Below are 18615 nucleotides of genomic sequence, written 5' to 3' on the forward strand. Positions count from 1 at the left end.
CAACAAAGAAATAATCTTTTAAAAATCCTCTTTTCCATGCATAATATTTACAGTACTTGTACATGAACCCTTACGCTATGCAGTTTCTCTTGTCCAGCTACTGTAATATTTCCTTTACGGTGACACAATTATCAATTTTACGGTCACTGTTTTAAAGACAAGATTTTTATGCATTTTTATAAGCAAATATTCTATTCCATTAACACTGCTATGGTACGGCAACCATACATTGAACGGGTATAAAGTGACTGAAAATCTGTCATTCTGAGAGAATAAAGGAATGATGTTGCAGGATTTGCCCTTCAGTAGGGATGTACTCAATGACAAGTGAGAATTTCTGTGCTCCCAAAAAATACTAACTCTTGTTGGTCTCAAGAGGACGCTTTTGTACCTTGCTCCTACAGTTTCGCATCTGATGTGATAAAAAAAATGCATTCTTCACTGCGCGAAAGGAGATCCGAAGTCTTGTGTTCCGTGTGCCTCACTGTGAACTGTAGGTTTGCAGAAAAAACACTGCGTAGTGAGGTTTTACATTTACATGGTATGCTCCCTTTTAATATCTGGTCTCCCTCTGGAGATTGTCACCTTATGGCAGAAACATATCTGGGACATAATAGTATTTGATCAATAAAAATGAAATATATTAGATATACATGGATGGTAATTTTTCATATTATTTTTACCCGAGTAATGTAACATTCAACTGAAATTTTATGTTTTATCATATTTATAAAAAATATGAAATTTGATCAAAATCCTAATTCTACCCCCTCTTACGAATAATATTAGATTCAGTATAATACGTTCTTATTTTGCAGACGATATAAAGGTAAATGCAAAGTTGTCTCTCTGTTTAACTAATTAAGCACTGGGCCATGAAGACGTAGGGGGAGTGGGTGTATAGACCCACATTTTCTTGACCTCGGTACTAGTTGGAGGTGAGCGGTCAGCCTCACGTCCCGGCCACTTTACCTGTGGTACCCATTGGATAGTAGGTTGGGTGGACCCCAGAGCCGGTCAGGACGGCGTGGAGAAGAGAAAATTCTTGACCTTACCGGGACTCGAACTCCGACCCCTCGGCCGTTGAGCCCGTAGCCAGTCGCTATACCAACTGCGCTATCCCCGCTCGTGCAGACGATATAAATCTCGGTGAGAATTCTCTGAGCGAGACAAAGCTCAGCCTATACCACGCCTTCAGATTCATGAAGAAGGCCAGTTCTGGAGCGAAACAGTGAGCAATAGTTACACGATATACATATTCAGCCATCAGGGTCATTATCTTTGAACAATGGAGCTATTTAATTGCTACATCAAAGACTCATTGTTGCATACAGACTAAAGCAGACAGCTCTACTACGCTAATGTAAAAGCTATATACAGGGGTGGGTAAAGTACGACTTGCAGCGATACTGAAAAATTGCTTAATAATTTTTACTCTAGCATAATCAATGCAAGGAGAATACTGTAATTAACTGGAGCAACGAACTCCATGGAGCGAATACTTCTTGAGAATCTGACAATCGTTTATCTAGTCAAGAAATTCTTGTCTCTTATGGAACCCGAAACGTCGTTACCATTCTCACAAGCGTCCACCACAAGTCCATATTATGAGGAAGATGGATCCAGTATTACAACACGTAATCAAACAAGTAAACAGAAATACCGCATTCACCGTAATACAATATTTTGAGTCTCTAGTAAATACAACCAGTCTTTTTCATTCATTGTAATAAATTTTAGTATGACAAAGTTGACTGACCGCTTCTGTGGTCTAGTGGTCAGAGTTCCTGGCTACAGATCCAGAGGTCCCGGGTTCAATTCCCGGTGCTATAAGATTTTCTGAGTAGTAGTGGATCTGGAACGAGGTCCACTCAGCCTCTTGAGGATAATTGAGGACCTGTTTGAAGGAAATAGCAGCTCCGGTCTAGAAAACCGAAATTAACGGCCGTGGGGATTCGTTACGCTGACCATGCGACACCATCTATCCGATAAAGTTGGTATGAACTTCGCAGACAAGCGGCGGTAGCTGGGTCGGTATAGTTCGTTTGTGAACTAAAGCCACGGAGTTTAGTTTTTTTATGAGAAAGTTGATTGTAGCCTATTGCAGATTCGATTTAATGCGCCTCTTAATATTAAAATGGACGTGTGAAAAAGTGCTGTTGACTTCCCCTAGGAAAATCTGATGCCTCGAACGCTTCTTTCTACATTTGTTGTATTCATTACATTTGAATCTCCCATTCGGTCTATATGATCATACACAGCTTGAAACATATTCATTCATTCATTCATCCATCAATGGCTCTAGAGTCCTTTGTTAAACCTGGCCTCTTCTTCAGTTTCGTAATCTTTTTCATACAGACGGTAGGACTCCTTGGACGAGAGATCAGCCCGCCGCAAGGCCGCTACCTACACACAGGACAACACAAACACAGAATAAACGCACACATAGACATCCATGCCTTGAGTGTGATTCGAACCCACGATTCTAGCGTTTGAGAGAACGAAGACAGTTCATGCCTTAGACCGCGTGGCCACTGTGATCGGCGGTGGAAACATACATTTAAATAAATTATAAACTGAACACCAAAACTTCTAAAGATTTTCTTAAAATATATTCTGAAAAATAATGGAAAGCGACACAATATTTCAACTAGTGCTGTTAGGGCGATAATTGAATGGACGGGATTTGCGTTAACGTGTGGGAGGTTGGAATTCATACAACTTTCTAAGAGATTCTCAAGGAAACAGACGACTTGAGTCTGGTTCTTGATTTCTAACGTTTTCTCATCTGCGTAAGTAATTAGTGTCGAATGTCTGGGTGGTGAGAATGATGAATTCGGATGAAAGAGAACATGACCCATTTAACCGTGTTGTTCTGGCGACTGCCTGGAAGAACCGTACAAATCGCTTTAAACTTCTGCCACAATATCCGGACTTTAGAACCTTCTGAGTACACAGGAGGAGCGCACTTGTTGTGGCGGTGGGGTTGGGTTTTCTGGGAGACCTAGCCCTAGATGGGAGTACAGTACTGCAATAGAAGCTCAGTAGGCGGCAATAGGCTTCAGTCAAGTAGGTCAGGAGCTCGCTTTTGTACGCTGAAATTAAAATTAAAATTTCATAAAAGAATGAAATATCTTGACCAGGTGAACAACTAACACATTTTCAGGTTATACTCTGCAAGATGAATTCAATTAGAAACAGATGTGATTGTAGAGGAAATGTCTTAATTTTCTTCATCTGTAACGGATTAGGTCCAATAGCCTCTTTAGGATTCATGATCAGTTCTGAAAGAATTTTTTTTTTAATGAATATGAGAGAATTTCCGAAAAGGGGGATCCGCCCACCGCAATTCCTCCAGGAATTGATATTTCTTTATACATAATTATTATTTAGTCAGGGAGTCGTGATAGGTCAATCAATTTTAGCGACTGGCTAAGGGCTACGGATTGTACGACTGGAATTCAATTCCCGGCAACGGCACGTGATATTTCTCTATTCTGAAACTTCAGACCGTCTATGCGGTCCACTCAGCCTCCTACCTAATGGGTACCAGGGACTCTCTCCACGAGGGTAAAGCGGCCTGAGTGTGAAGCTAACCACTCCCTTCCACCTAATGCCGAGTTCAAGAAAAATGGAACTATACTTCCACTCCCCCATACATCTTCAAGGCGTAGTGGCTAATTAATTAGACACAGGGAAAATTTTTTTTCTTGGCACTACAGCCCCAGTGGGCCTAGGCCTACCTCCATGAACTTCTCCGTTCAAAGGGACAAATTTATCTATACCTTATTATTTTGTCAGCTTTTAGATTTCGATATTATTACAGAAGATCCAAATGACAAGGCACCGTCATCACCGTAGGCCAAAAATACTTTTATCTTTGTTTCGAGTTCAGCGAGACTGGGAGGCTAGGAACTTGCTGTTGTGAACATGACTCGTGTCTGTAGGAACGTGAGGGGTGACACTCGGTAACCGTGGAAGTCAGTGACTAGAAAATCTCTGACTCTAACTAGCCTCACCTCACTTGGTTCGACTCAGGGTATCTCTGTTTCCACGAAGCTGACAGAAGGTTATACGACTGCTCAGTGTTAGCATGGGTTCTTGTTATGATGTGAATGAATTATTGCCTTATGCTGCAGTTCATCTATCCATCTGCAACTTCTCCGAAAATTTTCTTGTTCCACCTTAACGGTCTGTTCCCATTCAGTACTACTTACGAAATCCGAAACTTGTAGACAGTTGGCAGGACTCCTTGGACGGGTGACCGGCCCGCCGCAAGGCCACTACCTACACAGGACAACACAAACAGAGAATAAATGTAGACAAACACCCATGCCTCGAGTGAGATTCGAACTCAACGTTTCTACTGTTCAGCTGGCGAAGGCATTTCATGCCCTAGATGCCTCGGCCACAAAATAATCGGCGTTATCCGAAATTACTTAAGAAGTTTGACACAAATTTACTTTTATTCGCTATCGGTTCACATAACCCCAAATTCAGGCTATATGAAGCTCAGGAAGAACTTTTCATAAACTCATCAAAAATGGTTGCGCCTATAAAAATCCTGTGGAACACAAGGTTTAACAAATAAAACGCAACGCATTTGTGACTATTCAAAATATCAAAGAACTGTTTTAGGAAATTTGTATTCCACTGGACAACATCCTTTCAATACTGGCTGTCTACTCCTTAAACGAAACTGCGATGTCTATCGAAGGCCATAACCTAGTTCTCGCGTATTATGTATGAAGGAAAGTTTGGGTAAAACTCCTTTATTTTTAGTACCAACATGACCCAAATTTGAGCTGACTTGTTTCATTTGAATTTGTGAAGATATTTACGGTATCTCAGTACCAACCCTGTCTTGTTTTAGAAAGGTTTCTGGGCTGTCCATGTTGGGGTGGGAGCTGCAATAAACAATTATAGTAGTATCTCAACTTATTTTATAACATTTAACTGTTCTATTTAGAAGCGGGCAGTAGCCCAACTGGTCAAGAAATTCCCCTCCCTTTGGAACCGAAAGTCTATTTCGGTGTTCACAAGATTCGGCCAGTTAAATCCACACACACACACACCCACATACATGCTAATACACATTTCGCTTAGTGGGGGGAGGAGTCCAGCTGGGTCCACTCTGCACGGCGGCCACTGATTGGCCTATTGTACCTGCCCCGGGTGATTATGATGATGGAGAATTTGGTGGAATGAAGATTGGCAGGGGAAACCGAAGTACTCGGAGAAAACCCGCCCCAGTGCCACTTTGTCCACCACAAATCCCACTTGACCAGACCCGGGATCGAAACCGGGCCGCCGCGGTGGTAAACCAGCGACTAACTGCTTGAGCTATGACGCGGCCTATGCTAATACAAATACTTTTCCTTTAATATCCGTTTTAGTATTATCCTCCCATATACGCTTAGGTACCCAAAAGATTTCTAAACATTTGTTGCACCTATCATATTTCAACAAGAGTTCAGAATTTAATTTTGACTGCTGAATTTTCGGTAAAGTCTCTTTCAGTTTAGCAAGGATTGGAAGTGGTTGTAACATGCGGGTGCCTATGAGCCAGGCCTCACCTGGATTAAGTTTGTGTTCTTCGTGCTTGCAAAGTATGCAGTAAGCAACTTCAAGGTTACAATGTCGTGTTTCCTTGAACTCGTGGGGGCAGTAACAGATTCACTTCACTGCTTCCATTCTCATGCTGTATATTAACATTACTATGCAGTGTAAATGCATTTCACTGAATTTAAAATCACCCTTCAATTGCCCCAGTCACATTTTTTTGCAAACCTTTATATCTTGATCTCGAAACCACTTTTCCTTAATTATAATTACAGTTACACAGTTTGGCAAGGCAGCACATATCCCTGTGGCATACAATTTAGCAAATTCGCTTTATGTGGAAAACACTGTGAAGATTTGGCTAAACGATTTGTCCAGAACCATAAAAACCAGTGTTATTATTCCTGAATTTCACCGCTAATATTCTTACGTGAAGTTTATGTTTTTAAAAACACTAAGATAAAGTCAATAGAAAGTCCGTCGAGTGTAACAATTTGTAGGTCACTTCTTTATCACTTCTGCCTTACATGTTTCGGTTTAACACAACCATCATCAGAGGCACACAACACACAGCACATAGGAAACATCTAACCATAAGCCATACAACCTCAAGCTGACATCTCCCATCTTCGGGATGAATTAACAAGGAGGAGCTTAACATTTTACATCAAATGTTTTAAATTTTTAAATATTTTAACATTGGCGTTTTAACTTGAGGGCAGTTTCGGGTGGAATGAGAGAATTGATAGTGCATTCAACTATCCTAGCAAGTGTTGTGCTTTTACACGTCGACATATTGTAGCAGTGTCCACGCAGCAAACATAACTGTGTACATTTAAACAACGACAGTGTTTTCATGATTGTACTATGTGCCTCTGATGATGGTTATATTAAACCGAAACATGTAAGGCAGAAGTGACCTACAAATTGTTACACTCGACGGACTTTCTATTGACTTTGTGATTGATAGTGTAACGGACCAAAAATGAAACAATTCAAAACACTAAGATAAATTTAAGACAACGCGTAAAATTGGTACTGAAAAATAATTATATAATTAACTCGGTGGTCATATTGTTCAAAATGTTAGGACACGCAAAGTTTTGAATATCTTATCACCGCAAAATTCTGTTATCTTTCATGGGTTGCCATATTCAAACTTATTAGTGTGTATAATGCGTGGATGTGATCTCCTGTTCTAACAGCGATTATGTGAAGTCCGTCCAGTTGATTCACATTTCTTATGAGTCACAATGTGAATGCATGCATTGGCCTCTAAGGTCGACAGTTCTTATAAAATTAACCTAAGATTATTCTTGCGGAACTAAAAATACACAACAACGCTTCTTCCTCTAACAGGTTTGGGCAAGCATAGAAATTGAAGAAAAAAATCATATGAAAAGGAAAATATTTTTAAAAAGAATTTAAGAGTGAATAAAATTATAAGATGAGTATATTATTAGATATTTCTTTCAACGGATATTTTGTTGTTAATTGAATGAATCTTCTGTATTTAAGTGGGAATTCACAAAGCAAAGATCGCATAAGCTTACCATAATTTTTTCAAAATAAAGACAGTATACTAACAAGTATTTCTGAGAAGAATTAATAGCCTACTTTTCCTTGATACGACACGTACCGCACAGAAAACGACGCCTCCAATAATTCTTCGTTTTGCGAAACAGTCTCTTAGGAGCTCTTGCCTAGCAACGACAGACAGACCGTCAGACATACACGTACAACAATTCTTTTATTAGTGTGTCTATTCTTTGCAGCGGGAACGCGTTAACCCTGCCGTTACCTAATAATGAAAGGAGGGATACAATTTAACGAGCCCTTGCCTAATATAGATGGAAAGGATACCATACAAAAAACAGACTATTGGGAGGAAGGTATGAAGTACTCCTTCGAGTTAGGCTCAGGTGCCATTATAGGTAGGAAGTTTTATAAATATTGGTTCAGGCATTGAACAATTAATAGGGATGATTCACAGACACACAGACATACAGGTACACAGCATGGAGATCGCATAAATTAATTTTAGTTTTTCTAAAATAAGGAAAGCGCCGGTCACGGTAGCCTAGCGGTCTAAGGCGTGCACTGTCTTCGCTCTCTCGGAAGCCGGGATCGTGGGTTCGAATCCCACCCAGGGCATGGATGTTTGTGCGCGTTTTTCTGTGTTTGTGTACAGGTAGAGGCCTTGCGACGAGCTGATCACCCGCCCAAGGAGTCCTACCGAATGTGTAAGATCTAGAAAAACCGAAGTGAACGGAGAAGTTCATGGAGGTAAGCCTAGGCCCACTGGGGCTGTAGCGCCTAGGAAAAGAAAAAGTAAGGAAAGTAGGCTCGACATTTTTGTTAATCTCGGTAGATCTACTTGATTTTTCTCTTTTTGAACCCCCTATTCTTATTGAGTGAACTGATTTTGACATTTAAATGGATACCCTGACCTTTCTTCAAGAGAATTACGCACATTACAGTTTGACGTCACGGTAAATGCTATGTGCTAAATACGAGTATATAGGCGTTCCTGAGATGGTTTGCGTTGATTGAGAATTTTCACAAGTGTCTGCGCGAATCACTACCGGAAGCATGAACACCTGTGATTCAGGATATCAGAGAACTTTCACAGAACTTTCACAGATCATTCTCCCCCTTATACGAACCGTAACAATATGAAGTGAGTCACATTTCTGTTATCAGTCGCGTCATAGTAATTGTTCTCACAACTGTGTTTCGTAACACGGTAATGGGACTTGGGGTTCCATAAAATGTTGGGAAATTCTTGAATAGTTGCATAACTGACGGCTTTTCAAGAAGGGCTCAGTTCCATGGAGTTAGTTACACGATGCTTGTTGCATGCGTAGCTGAAAGTACTTAAATTTCATAAACGTTCATAATCATTCTGGAGTATGAAATGCGTACCTAATTACTTACTTATGGAGCTGAGCCCTTCTTGAGGAGAAGCCAAATCTGCAGCTACTCAAGAATTTCCCAGCATTTTATGGAACCCGAAAGTTCATCACCGTGTTCACAGGAGCCCTCCACCGGTCCCTATCCTGAGCCAGATCAATCCAATCCATATCATCCCATTCTATCTCTCTAAGATACATTTTAATATTGTCCACCCACTTACGCCTTGGTCTTCCCAGTGGTTCCTTTCCCTCTGGCTTTCCCACCAATATCCATATGCATTCCTCTTCCATCACATTCGTGCTACATGACCTGCCCACCTCATCCTCCTTGACTTGATCATTCTAATTATATTTGGAGAAGAGTACAAGTGATGAGGCTCCTCAGTATGCAGTTTTTTCCAACCTGTCACTTCATCTCAGACGTATTAATTCGTAAGTCCTTTTTCGGCAAACATCTCGACACTGGGCGGGGGTGAGTGGTCTGTCTGTCTTACAATCTGACCGCTTTACCCTATGAAAAAGCCTCCAGTGGACGCGTGCCTACGGGTCAGGAGACTGGGCTGGGTCCTACAACCGGTCTGAACGTAGTGGTGGAGGAGACAAGAACCCCTGCTCCTACAAGGAGTCTCAATACTTTGTTACTGTGATGTCTAGGGCGCGGCGAGCTTCAGTACAGTGTCTCGTATATTCTGTGCGGCTAGTGATGAGCTTGCTCACGTAATGTGGTCTGTTGTTTTAGGGTAATCTGTGCATCTTCTTTGTCTGCCTGATTCTGTTTTCCTATCATTATCACCACCACCACATGTGGGATCTATTGTTGAACATGGACTGTACAAAGTGCCTCACAATAAACTTTTGCAAATTTAAATGGGCTATTATGTAACGCAAATACGTATGTATTTTAGTGAATTAGATTTATGAAAATTGCAAATATCTTCATTGAACTGATATATCACCATTTATGAATTTAGTTTACGACTGCGAGCTATCGATGTACTACTACTACTACTACTACTACTACTAATACTACTACTACTACTACAGGCATACCTCGTTTTATTGCTCTTCGAAAATATTGTGTTTTTTACATTTTTAAAGTTTGTGGTAACCCTGCTTTGAGCAAGCATATAGGCGCCATTTTTCTAACAACCATGTGCTCAATTCATGCCTCTGTGTCACATTTTGGTAATTCTCGTAATATTTCAAACTTTTTAATTATTTTTATAACTGTTATGGTGATCTGTGATATTATTATTGTAATTGTTTTGGGGCGCCACGAACTGCGCCCATATAAATGTTGTGTGCGTTCTGACTGTTCTACCGACCGCCCGTTCCCCCATTTCTCTCCCTCTCCTCGGGGCCCTCTGATCCCTAAGACACAACAATATTGAAAATACGCCAATTAATAACCCTACAATGAAATGTTCAAATGAAAGGAAGAATCTCACGTCTCTCAGTTTAATTCAAAAGTTAGAAATGATTAAGCTTAATGAGGAAGGCCATGTCGAAAGCCGAGATGGGCTCAAAACTATGCATCTCGTGCCGACATCTTGTGCCGAACAGCCAAGTTGTGAATGTAAAGGAAAAGTACTTGAAGGAAATTCAGAGTGCTACGACTCGCTGGAAGCTCAGATGGTGGGCAAATGTTTTCATGAATAAATTGTTATTAATTAAGATACGTACATTGTTTTAGACACGATGCTATTGCACACTTAACAGACTAAAGTATAGTGTAAACATAACTTTTATATGCACTGGGAAACCAACAGATTCGTGTGACTCGCTTTATTGCCGTGATCTGGAACCTAACCCGTAACATCTCCGAGGTATGCCTGTAATTGAAAAGCTATTCCCTTGTTAACAAAAGCTGCTTCGTGTAAGATTCCCGCACGCTTTGGAAGACTTCCAGATTTCTAATATCCTTGTAAACCTGTTCTCGATATAAGCAAATTTCATTATCTCGAAGGCCATGAGGCAACTTAAGTGTACTGTCAGGCAGAGAAAAATTCCAAAAATAAACCCGGAATTGATCGTTAAACTAAAATAACGTGAGATATGAGGCGGATGACAGGAGACACAGTGAGCAAGAGCAAAAGCATTGCACGTACAGGATTTGCATTTTAAACTGCCTCGATACACTGATACTGCATACATCACAACAGAAAAATTATAAAACAGGGTTAGATGTGTAACATCAATGTGAACGTATTCTTCGGTGTACATCTTGTCTTGTACTTAAACAACCACGGTTCAGTTTGCTGTAATTTACTTCAGAGAAGGGAACTGCTCGTTTGATCTCGTTGATTCATACGTGTCAGCTTCTCATGTTGAACAAGTAGTGCCAACCTTATCATATAGATCAAATAACTGCTGATTAACAGAATATTACAGTATGTGTGCCATGGCCGCGTTTCAGTTCACTATTTATAAATATTTAATGTTACATAAAGCGTTAAACAAAGCAAGAATCAATCAATCCATCTATGGTCAGACTTCGTAACTGGACACTATATTTAATTTATGTACACAAAAGAAGTGACTGGTTTTCTGAAAATCGGTTTAGTATTGATAACTGTGAGAAATTCAAGCCCTCTTATATAGATTGGTCATCCTGTATCATAAACAGAGAAAAAGCAAAATAGGATTACTTGACGCGATCTTTTCTCGGTTAATTTCAGGAAGATTTTAGGTCCTTCAGTTAGTTCTTGTCCTCCCCATTTTTTTTCTGTGGCGCTCCAGGCCCAATTTGGACCTAGGCCTACCTCCATGAAATTCTCCGTTTCACTTCAGTTTACTAGATCTTACACATGCGGTAGGACTCCTTGGGCGAGTGATCAGCTCGTCGCAAGGCCTCTACCTGTAGACAAACACAGAAAAACGCACACAAATATCCATGCCCTCAGTGGGAACCCACGATCCCGGCTTCCGAGCGAGTGAAGACAGCGCATGCCTTAGATCGCTCGGCTACCGTGACCGGCCTTGTCCTCCCTTACCTCCGTATATTAGGGATATTCGTAACTGAATATTTCAAACCACTTGGATATCTATGGAAATCATGATCAAACTAAAGAAAGGAGATTATTACCAAGGCTACAAAATGCTATAACCGGATTCAGCTTATGTTTTGGAAGAGGAATATGGATTACTGGAAAGAGCGTCAAACTAATATAAACTGCACACGTATTATTTCTTATATCAGTATTAAAAGAAATCCAAAGAGACAAGTTATAACGTCAGAAAATGAGCACACTACAGAATTTCTTGAGTCAAAACCCTAGGCATTTTATGAAGCAAATGCGTGAGAATTCCCACCGCAAATCCGGGACTCTGAGTTTTCTGAATTTCGGTTTCTAACGCGTAGTAAATACGAGTATAATGTAGACTCTCACATATCAGGGGTATGCGTGACTTATAAAACGGGTTTTGGATTCGATGACAGAATTTATTGGACATGTATACTGCCTGTTACAACATTTCACAAGTCACTATCTTTCTTTAAGTGAACCACTCTATACTCTTTCTGGCGTCAAAGTCAAAGCCACATTGCGACTGATGGTCAGTCAGTCAGTAGGTCTTGGTGTCGAGCCCCACCTGGGGCTCATGACCAGATATTTATTACAGTTTGACAGTTACGGTCTTGTTTTATGGGCCGCCCTCTCTCACGAGAGGACGGGTCTGTCTTTTGTATATGCTGTTGACACTTGCCAGCGCAGTCTTTTCGTTGGCCCTCCTTAATGACAAAAAGGTGTTTTAATTATTTTTTTAATTCGCTTAGTGGGGGGTGGAGTCCAACTGGGTCCACTCAGCACGGCGGCCACTGATTGGCCTATTGTAGCCTGCCACGGCTGATTATGATTATGGAGAATTTGGTGGAATGAAGATTGGCAGGGGAAACTGAAATACTCGGAGAAAACCCGTCCCAGGGCCACTTTGTCCATCACAAATCCCATTTGACCAGACCCGGGATCGAACCCGGGCAGCCGCGATAGGAAGCCAGCGACGAACCGCTTGAGCTATGGCACGGCTAAAACTTACCTCACTTTATCCAGTCATAACGCCCTTCAGTGACTGTGCATGCAATACTGTAATATGTTACGTTCCTGTTTTATGTGCTGCAGGTATCGCAGGATGGTGTGTGGCACAGACAAGTTCATACGCTGCTGTTTCATCATATTTTCCCTGTTTCATGGTACCAGCACTTGGCGGTCGGACCGCAGTAAGTAATAAAAATCTGAGCTCTCCACTATGTTGTAAATTTTTGAATCCATGACCTTAAGCAGTAAGCAGTTACGCTGACTGTCAAGGGGGCTAAAATATCCGATATTTAAATTTCAAGGCGAAGTAAGTTCTGTTGTTTCTGGATAACCTATGTTTATTTTAGTAATCACGTTACATGATTTTATGAAAGATGGTGTGACATTTCATGGAAATTTGAATTAAATCTAAAAGGCAAGTTGCATGAATCTCTCTTTAAAGGAGTAGCAAAGGTGTTAGTCCAGGAAACTGCAAAATATGAGGATCGAAATGTGAAGGATATTAAATAATATTATCAGAACTAACAATACATGATAATTACCACAGTATTTCAGTACTGAAATTAATGGTGTATAATCATATTTATAAAAACTTCTTTAAAAAAATGGTTTAGAACTTATTACATCTGTGTAGGTCTTATTTTGTCTTAACTCGAATTTTGTATTCAGAAATTAAGTTTTAAATGGTGTTGAAATAACATATATAATCACATCTTTGATAATAGAGAAAATGAAACAGCGTTCGATCAAGTTGTGTAAAATATTCTTCATTACAACATACGCGTACATCGTACAAATATGATATCTGGAAAAGGTTTTAGATGACAGAAACGCAATTTTTACTTCGGTAAAGAAAACCCAAAACAAATAACATAATTTGATTGCTTGAGAAGATTGAAAAGATTTTAATTAAAAGAATGTTTTAAAAACGAAAACTTAGAAAAGGCTTTTCGGTTATGGAAAATATAGCAATATTTTCTTTGCCCCATAAGATATTATTTTTCAGGAAAAATAAACATTCGGGATTCCTACCGGGATTGCTTTCTCAGTTATTGATATAAAAGGTAAAGTTATCCCTGTAACAGGCCGTGAAGGCCCATAGGGTTTTGAGACGTCGAGGGTCCCATATTTTCTCTAGACAATCAGCTCATAGATGGCGGTAATTTTGTCAGCCTTACGCGCCGGCCACCTTTATCCCCCAGGAAGATTCCTGATAATCATTTCTGTTAGAGGCTGAGTCGATCCCAGGACCATAGTGCTGCTGTGAAGGATAGGGTAATTTAAAAAAAATCGCCTCATCGGGACTCGAATCCGCGACCTTCAAGTTTGTGGCATAGTGCCTCAACCAACTACGCTACCGCGTGCCCCAATATTGATACATACGTTGCATATTTTAAATCCAATCCTTTATTCCTTAATTCTGAAATATGCGTTGGTTTATTCAAATCTAAGCACTGCATTTTGCATAGGGTCACAAGTATTGCTGATTTGGTGGGAGCTCAGGGTTGCAGACGTAGGGACATAGTGAGTAATTAATCACATATTGCGGAACTGCGCTATTTCAGGCCATTACGAACTCACGCACAATTGGAAAATCAGCAGAAAAATTGTATGAAACCAAAGTAGGAGTTGTACTCTTAGGGGTCTCCAAGGACTAGATTTGTAAGCCGGATTGTAGTGCTCAACAACTGACGTGAACAGGGGGGGGGGAGTATCGGCTTCTATCGAGCCTAGCTCCAGGCAACATATTTCTACGGAAGAAATTCTAATATTTTACGAACATCTTCTTCTACAGAAGTGAGTAGTTGGAATAGGACTTAGGTCCTGACTGTGTTAAGATGGTAATCTGCGAGTAGGTCGAATGATTGGAAAGAGGGAAATGAGTAGAAATATGAAGAATAACAAGCATTGATGGAATATTGAATTTCATTATCTGCAGGTAACGTAAGATAAACTGCAAACAATGCCAAAGATCCTTGTTGTGCCACGTGATGTGACGAATGTCCCACAATCTGACGCAGCGAATCGTGGACAGGCGAGACTCAAATACCTGGAACTCTAAGGGCGATGACACAAGGGGCGGTTGTGCCGACTCGGCGGCCGAGTCGGCCGCAGCCTTGTGACAAGACACACGATGTTGCACGCCGACTCGGTGGCCGCGTCAGTAACTGCTGAGAATGTATTCAATCTATGGAGCAAGTCTTCAAACCGCTCGCTGCACCGCCTGCAGACGAAAGGCCGAGTCGGCAAATCTGCCACCTGTCGGCGAGCACCGCCTTGTCTATTTTATCCCATCTGATGCAATAGAACTACGCGCCGAGTCGGCGAAAATCGCTCCGTGTGTCATCGCCCTAATTGATTCAACGCCCTCGGCAGTTGGCAAAGAAATTAGTGTATTTCTTCTCCCCTTACCGAGGCTACCCAAGGGAAGCAGGCAGAGTATTTCAGGAACGGCTGGTGGTAGCGCTATGTAGGGCGGAGATGCCTAGAGGGAGAGCTGTTGGGGCAGGGATCTCAAGTACAAGCAGAGCTGGGTCCACCCAGCCTCCTATCTAATGATTATCAGGGGCTATCTCACTGGAGGTAAAGCGGGAGGGTCGTGAATCCCTCCACTCATCTCAATCGAATTCCAAGATTAAGAATGCATGGAGATATACCTTCACTCCCCCATACGCCATCATGCCATGGTGCTTAAATAGTTAAGCACATAGATAAATTCACTGTCCATCTCCAGCCTACTTTCGCAGGCAGGCAAATTTTGGGACTTTCTCAATCAAAGGTAAAGATTAAGCTATCCCTGTAACAGGCGGTGGTGGCCCATAGGGTTGTGAGATGTCGAGGCTCCCACATCTTCTAGACACTTGGCTCTCAGGTAGAGATTAGGTTGTCAGCCTTACGCGCCGGACGCCCTTTACCCCAAGGAGAATTCCTGGTAATCATTTCTGTTAGAGGCTGAGTCGATCCCAGGGCTATAGTGTGGTTGAAATGATTAGGTAAATTGAAAAATCGAATGACCTCTTCGGGAAAAGAACCCGCGACGTTCCGGCTTGTAGCATAGTTCCTCAGTCACCTACGCTACCGCATTCTCAAGTCAACCCATATCATATAATTTTATTTTACATCGGCTGTGTCATCTCTTATGTGAACAAATTCTACTGTAGAAATTAAAAGAATTTCACAGATCGTTGCGTGTGCTGCTGATGGTGATCTGTTACACAGAGATTAATGATTAGGCTGAGGGATCAATGAATCGGTGTTATATTCTCGGTTGCGGTAACAGCTTGTTCTCGATTTCACAGCTTCCAAACCGGCTCTGGGACTCACCTAGCTGCGTATGCAATGGCTACCGGTGATTATTTCCTTGGGGATAAAGCGGCTGGGACGTGAATCTGACCACTCATATCCGTCAAGTGTTCATGTTAAATATGTGTGGAGCTATACTTCCACTCATTCATACGTCTACAAGACCTTGTGTTTAATTAAGGATACGTCCAACGCTATCCTTTTCTTTATAACACTAAAGCATGGAGGTTACTTTATAAACCGTCCAGGATGACAATACAGAGTTAAATATAGAAAATTTGAAGTGAGATGGAACGTAAGAAAGGAAACAGCAATTCTTTTGAGGTAGTTTATTTAAAAATTGATGTTTGTAAGAATCGAAACTGCCTGTCATGGTAGCCGAGCGGTGTAAGGCATGTACTGTTTTCGCTCGCTCGGAAGTCGGGAACTTGGGTTCGAGTTTTACACACGGTATGGATATTTGGTAGGTGCATATGTTTCTTCTGTGTTTAGATAAAGGACTTGCGATGAGCTGATCACTTGTGCAAGGAGTCCTACAGTCTGTAAAATGAGTATGAAACTGAAAATAAGAGGCCAGGGACCAAGGGGTCTGTAGAGCCAGTGAAAAAATAATCGAAACTACGAGGGCAAAAACTAATTTAACGTTTTCTCATTGCCTAGCGCGAGATTCTTTCAGACACTACATTGTCTTTTGAGCAGTAAGAATACGCTTGCGCTTTCAACATAGCTGTTCCATTGATAGAATTAACCAAAGAAGAGAAACGACCAGTGATCCGATATTTTGCGATGAAAAGACGCGAAAAGTAGTGCAATGAGCGGAAGAATGGCGTTTCAGGTGGCCAGAGGAGCGTTTCTGGTTGGGCGGATTCAGGGTATTATTGCTTTCGAGTGTTGATTTTGCGAGTTCTTGGGGGGGGGGGGGTCGACAGTAAAATATATTGTGGTAAGGAAGCATATTTAATAGCGTGTTCGGTACAAACGAACTATCAGCATTAACGAACCTATTTTTCGATTGATCACCAATCGTAGAAAGAAATGACTCATGTATTATTTCAGTTTCTATGGAGTCAGTAAACATGTGAAACATTAAACTAAATACCTATAAAACCTGGCTATTACATTAAAAAATAAAACATAGACAAATAATTTGTGATTAATAAAGAGATTAATAAAAACAATTTAATTTCAATTTACTTCACTATTTTTGCTTACTCGTAAGGAGATTATGGGAAAAATTTAACTTCTGCTGCATCCCAAATTAGCTACTCTCCTGAAAGTAACCTTACATTATTTTATGTAGGACCAACAGTTTATTCGAAACAAACTTGAACATTACACAGCTAACACGTTCCTTTACCTATCAGAAAAGTTCATGTACTGTTGTTTCGTTGTTAATACAAAAATTGTGTTGAGCATTGTCCATTGTCTCTGGAATACGTGATGTGAACACGCATCGGAAATCGAACCCGTTTCCTTCATCCGGTGCAATGGAGGAAAGGATCCTGCATAGCTGGGCCCGTAAGAAAGAGGGTTTCGACAATATCACGTGTATCAAGTATGCCTACCCGAAACAATGGGCTATGTTCAATATTCGTATGACCTTGAATAGAGAATCAACCATTGATCAAGACTCAATTCGTTGTTAACAAAAGCACTTCTTGTTACTTCTTGCTGTTCAGGGCCACAGGTTTACGGCGACAGGATACCTCGGCGAGCACTCGAACCAGTGCACAAACGAGTACAGAGGAACATCGTGCTATACCACAACTTCTTTCGGACACGTGTCACCCCTCCCGCAGCAGACATGCTGAGGATGGTGAGGACAACAGGCTCTTAAAATGGTAGTTAGAACGTGAGAGTGTGGACTGGATTCAGTTGCCTAGAGACCAAAGTCTAAGGGAGTGGATTTTGTGAACAAGGAAATGAACCTTCGTTTTCCATAAAAAGTGGGGAGTTTCTGATCAGTTAAGCAGCTGTCAGCATAATTATACTCCGTGAAGATATTTAGGCATGGATCTTAAACAAAGAGGATGTGAGAGTGTAAATTCAATTATCTCAGAATATAATCTTTTGAATATCTTTTGAATAGAATCGAATTCTATAAATTTCTTGATCAGCTGTGCGCCATCGTTTCGCCGTGAAGAATTCTGTTCTACAAAGTCCAATGCATTGATTCTGACGAATTAAGCAATCAACTCGTACAGTTACCGGATTTTCCAATCATCATCATCATCAGTAATCTGTCAAGACGACAGGTCCACAGTCTCTTCCAAAACAATTCCTCCATTTAATGCGATCTAGAGCTTTCTCCTTCAAATGACAGTATCCTCTTCTGTCCCCAAGGTCATCCAACATCTTCTTCCTCGTCTTCTGGTCACTTCTATCCGCCCCTCTATCTTTCCTTCGATAACTTCTTTTAGAAGGCAGTTTCTGCGTAAAACATGACCAATCCAATTAGCCTTCCGTTTTCTTATTTCGTGTAGGATATTCCTCTGCTCACTGACTCTAATTAACACTTCTTCATTTCTCACATAATCGGTCCAACTGATCTTCTCCATCCTTCTCCAACACCACATTTCAAAACTTTCCAGATGTTTCTGATCTACTGCCCTAAGTGTCCAATAGACATTGAAAAATGGGCCCTGTGGTATGAAGCAGGGTTATAATCATTGTAATTCGAGGGCGCAGAGAAAATTTGTGGTAGGAGCCTGTCTTCCAGCATTCACCTGGAATGAGAAACGAATGTGAGGAAACATCAGCAAAAGCAACCGAGAACATAAAACACAGATCGATACGTCACA

General features: G+C 41.0%; 1 protein-coding gene across 4 annotated transcripts in view; it reads left to right on the top strand.

Annotated features, from left to right (window-relative positions):
* LOC111862286 (cysteine-rich secretory protein 2) overlaps positions 1-18615 on the top strand; it is a 32982-nt gene that overhangs the window by 5478 nt on the left and 8889 nt on the right. For 2 of the 4 annotated variants that reach the window (XM_023847546.2, XM_033750614.1), the window contains 2 exons: positions 12596-12693; positions 17494-17630. In XM_023847546.2, coding sequence (XP_023703314.1) covers positions 12606-12693; positions 17494-17630 — 225 coding nt within the window. In that variant the 5' untranslated portion in view covers positions 12596-12605. Of the gene's footprint in view, positions 1-9164; positions 9370-12595; positions 12694-17493; positions 17631-18615 lie in introns of those variants that run through there. The other 2 variants (XM_023847547.2, XM_033750615.1) reach the window with 2 other exon arrangements.

The sequence above is a fragment of the Cryptotermes secundus genome, unplaced genomic scaffold, assembly GCF_002891405.2.
Source record: "Cryptotermes secundus unplaced genomic scaffold, Csec_1.0 scaffold88, whole genome shotgun sequence".
Classification (NCBI taxonomy): domain Eukaryota; kingdom Metazoa; phylum Arthropoda; class Insecta; order Blattodea; family Kalotermitidae; genus Cryptotermes; species Cryptotermes secundus.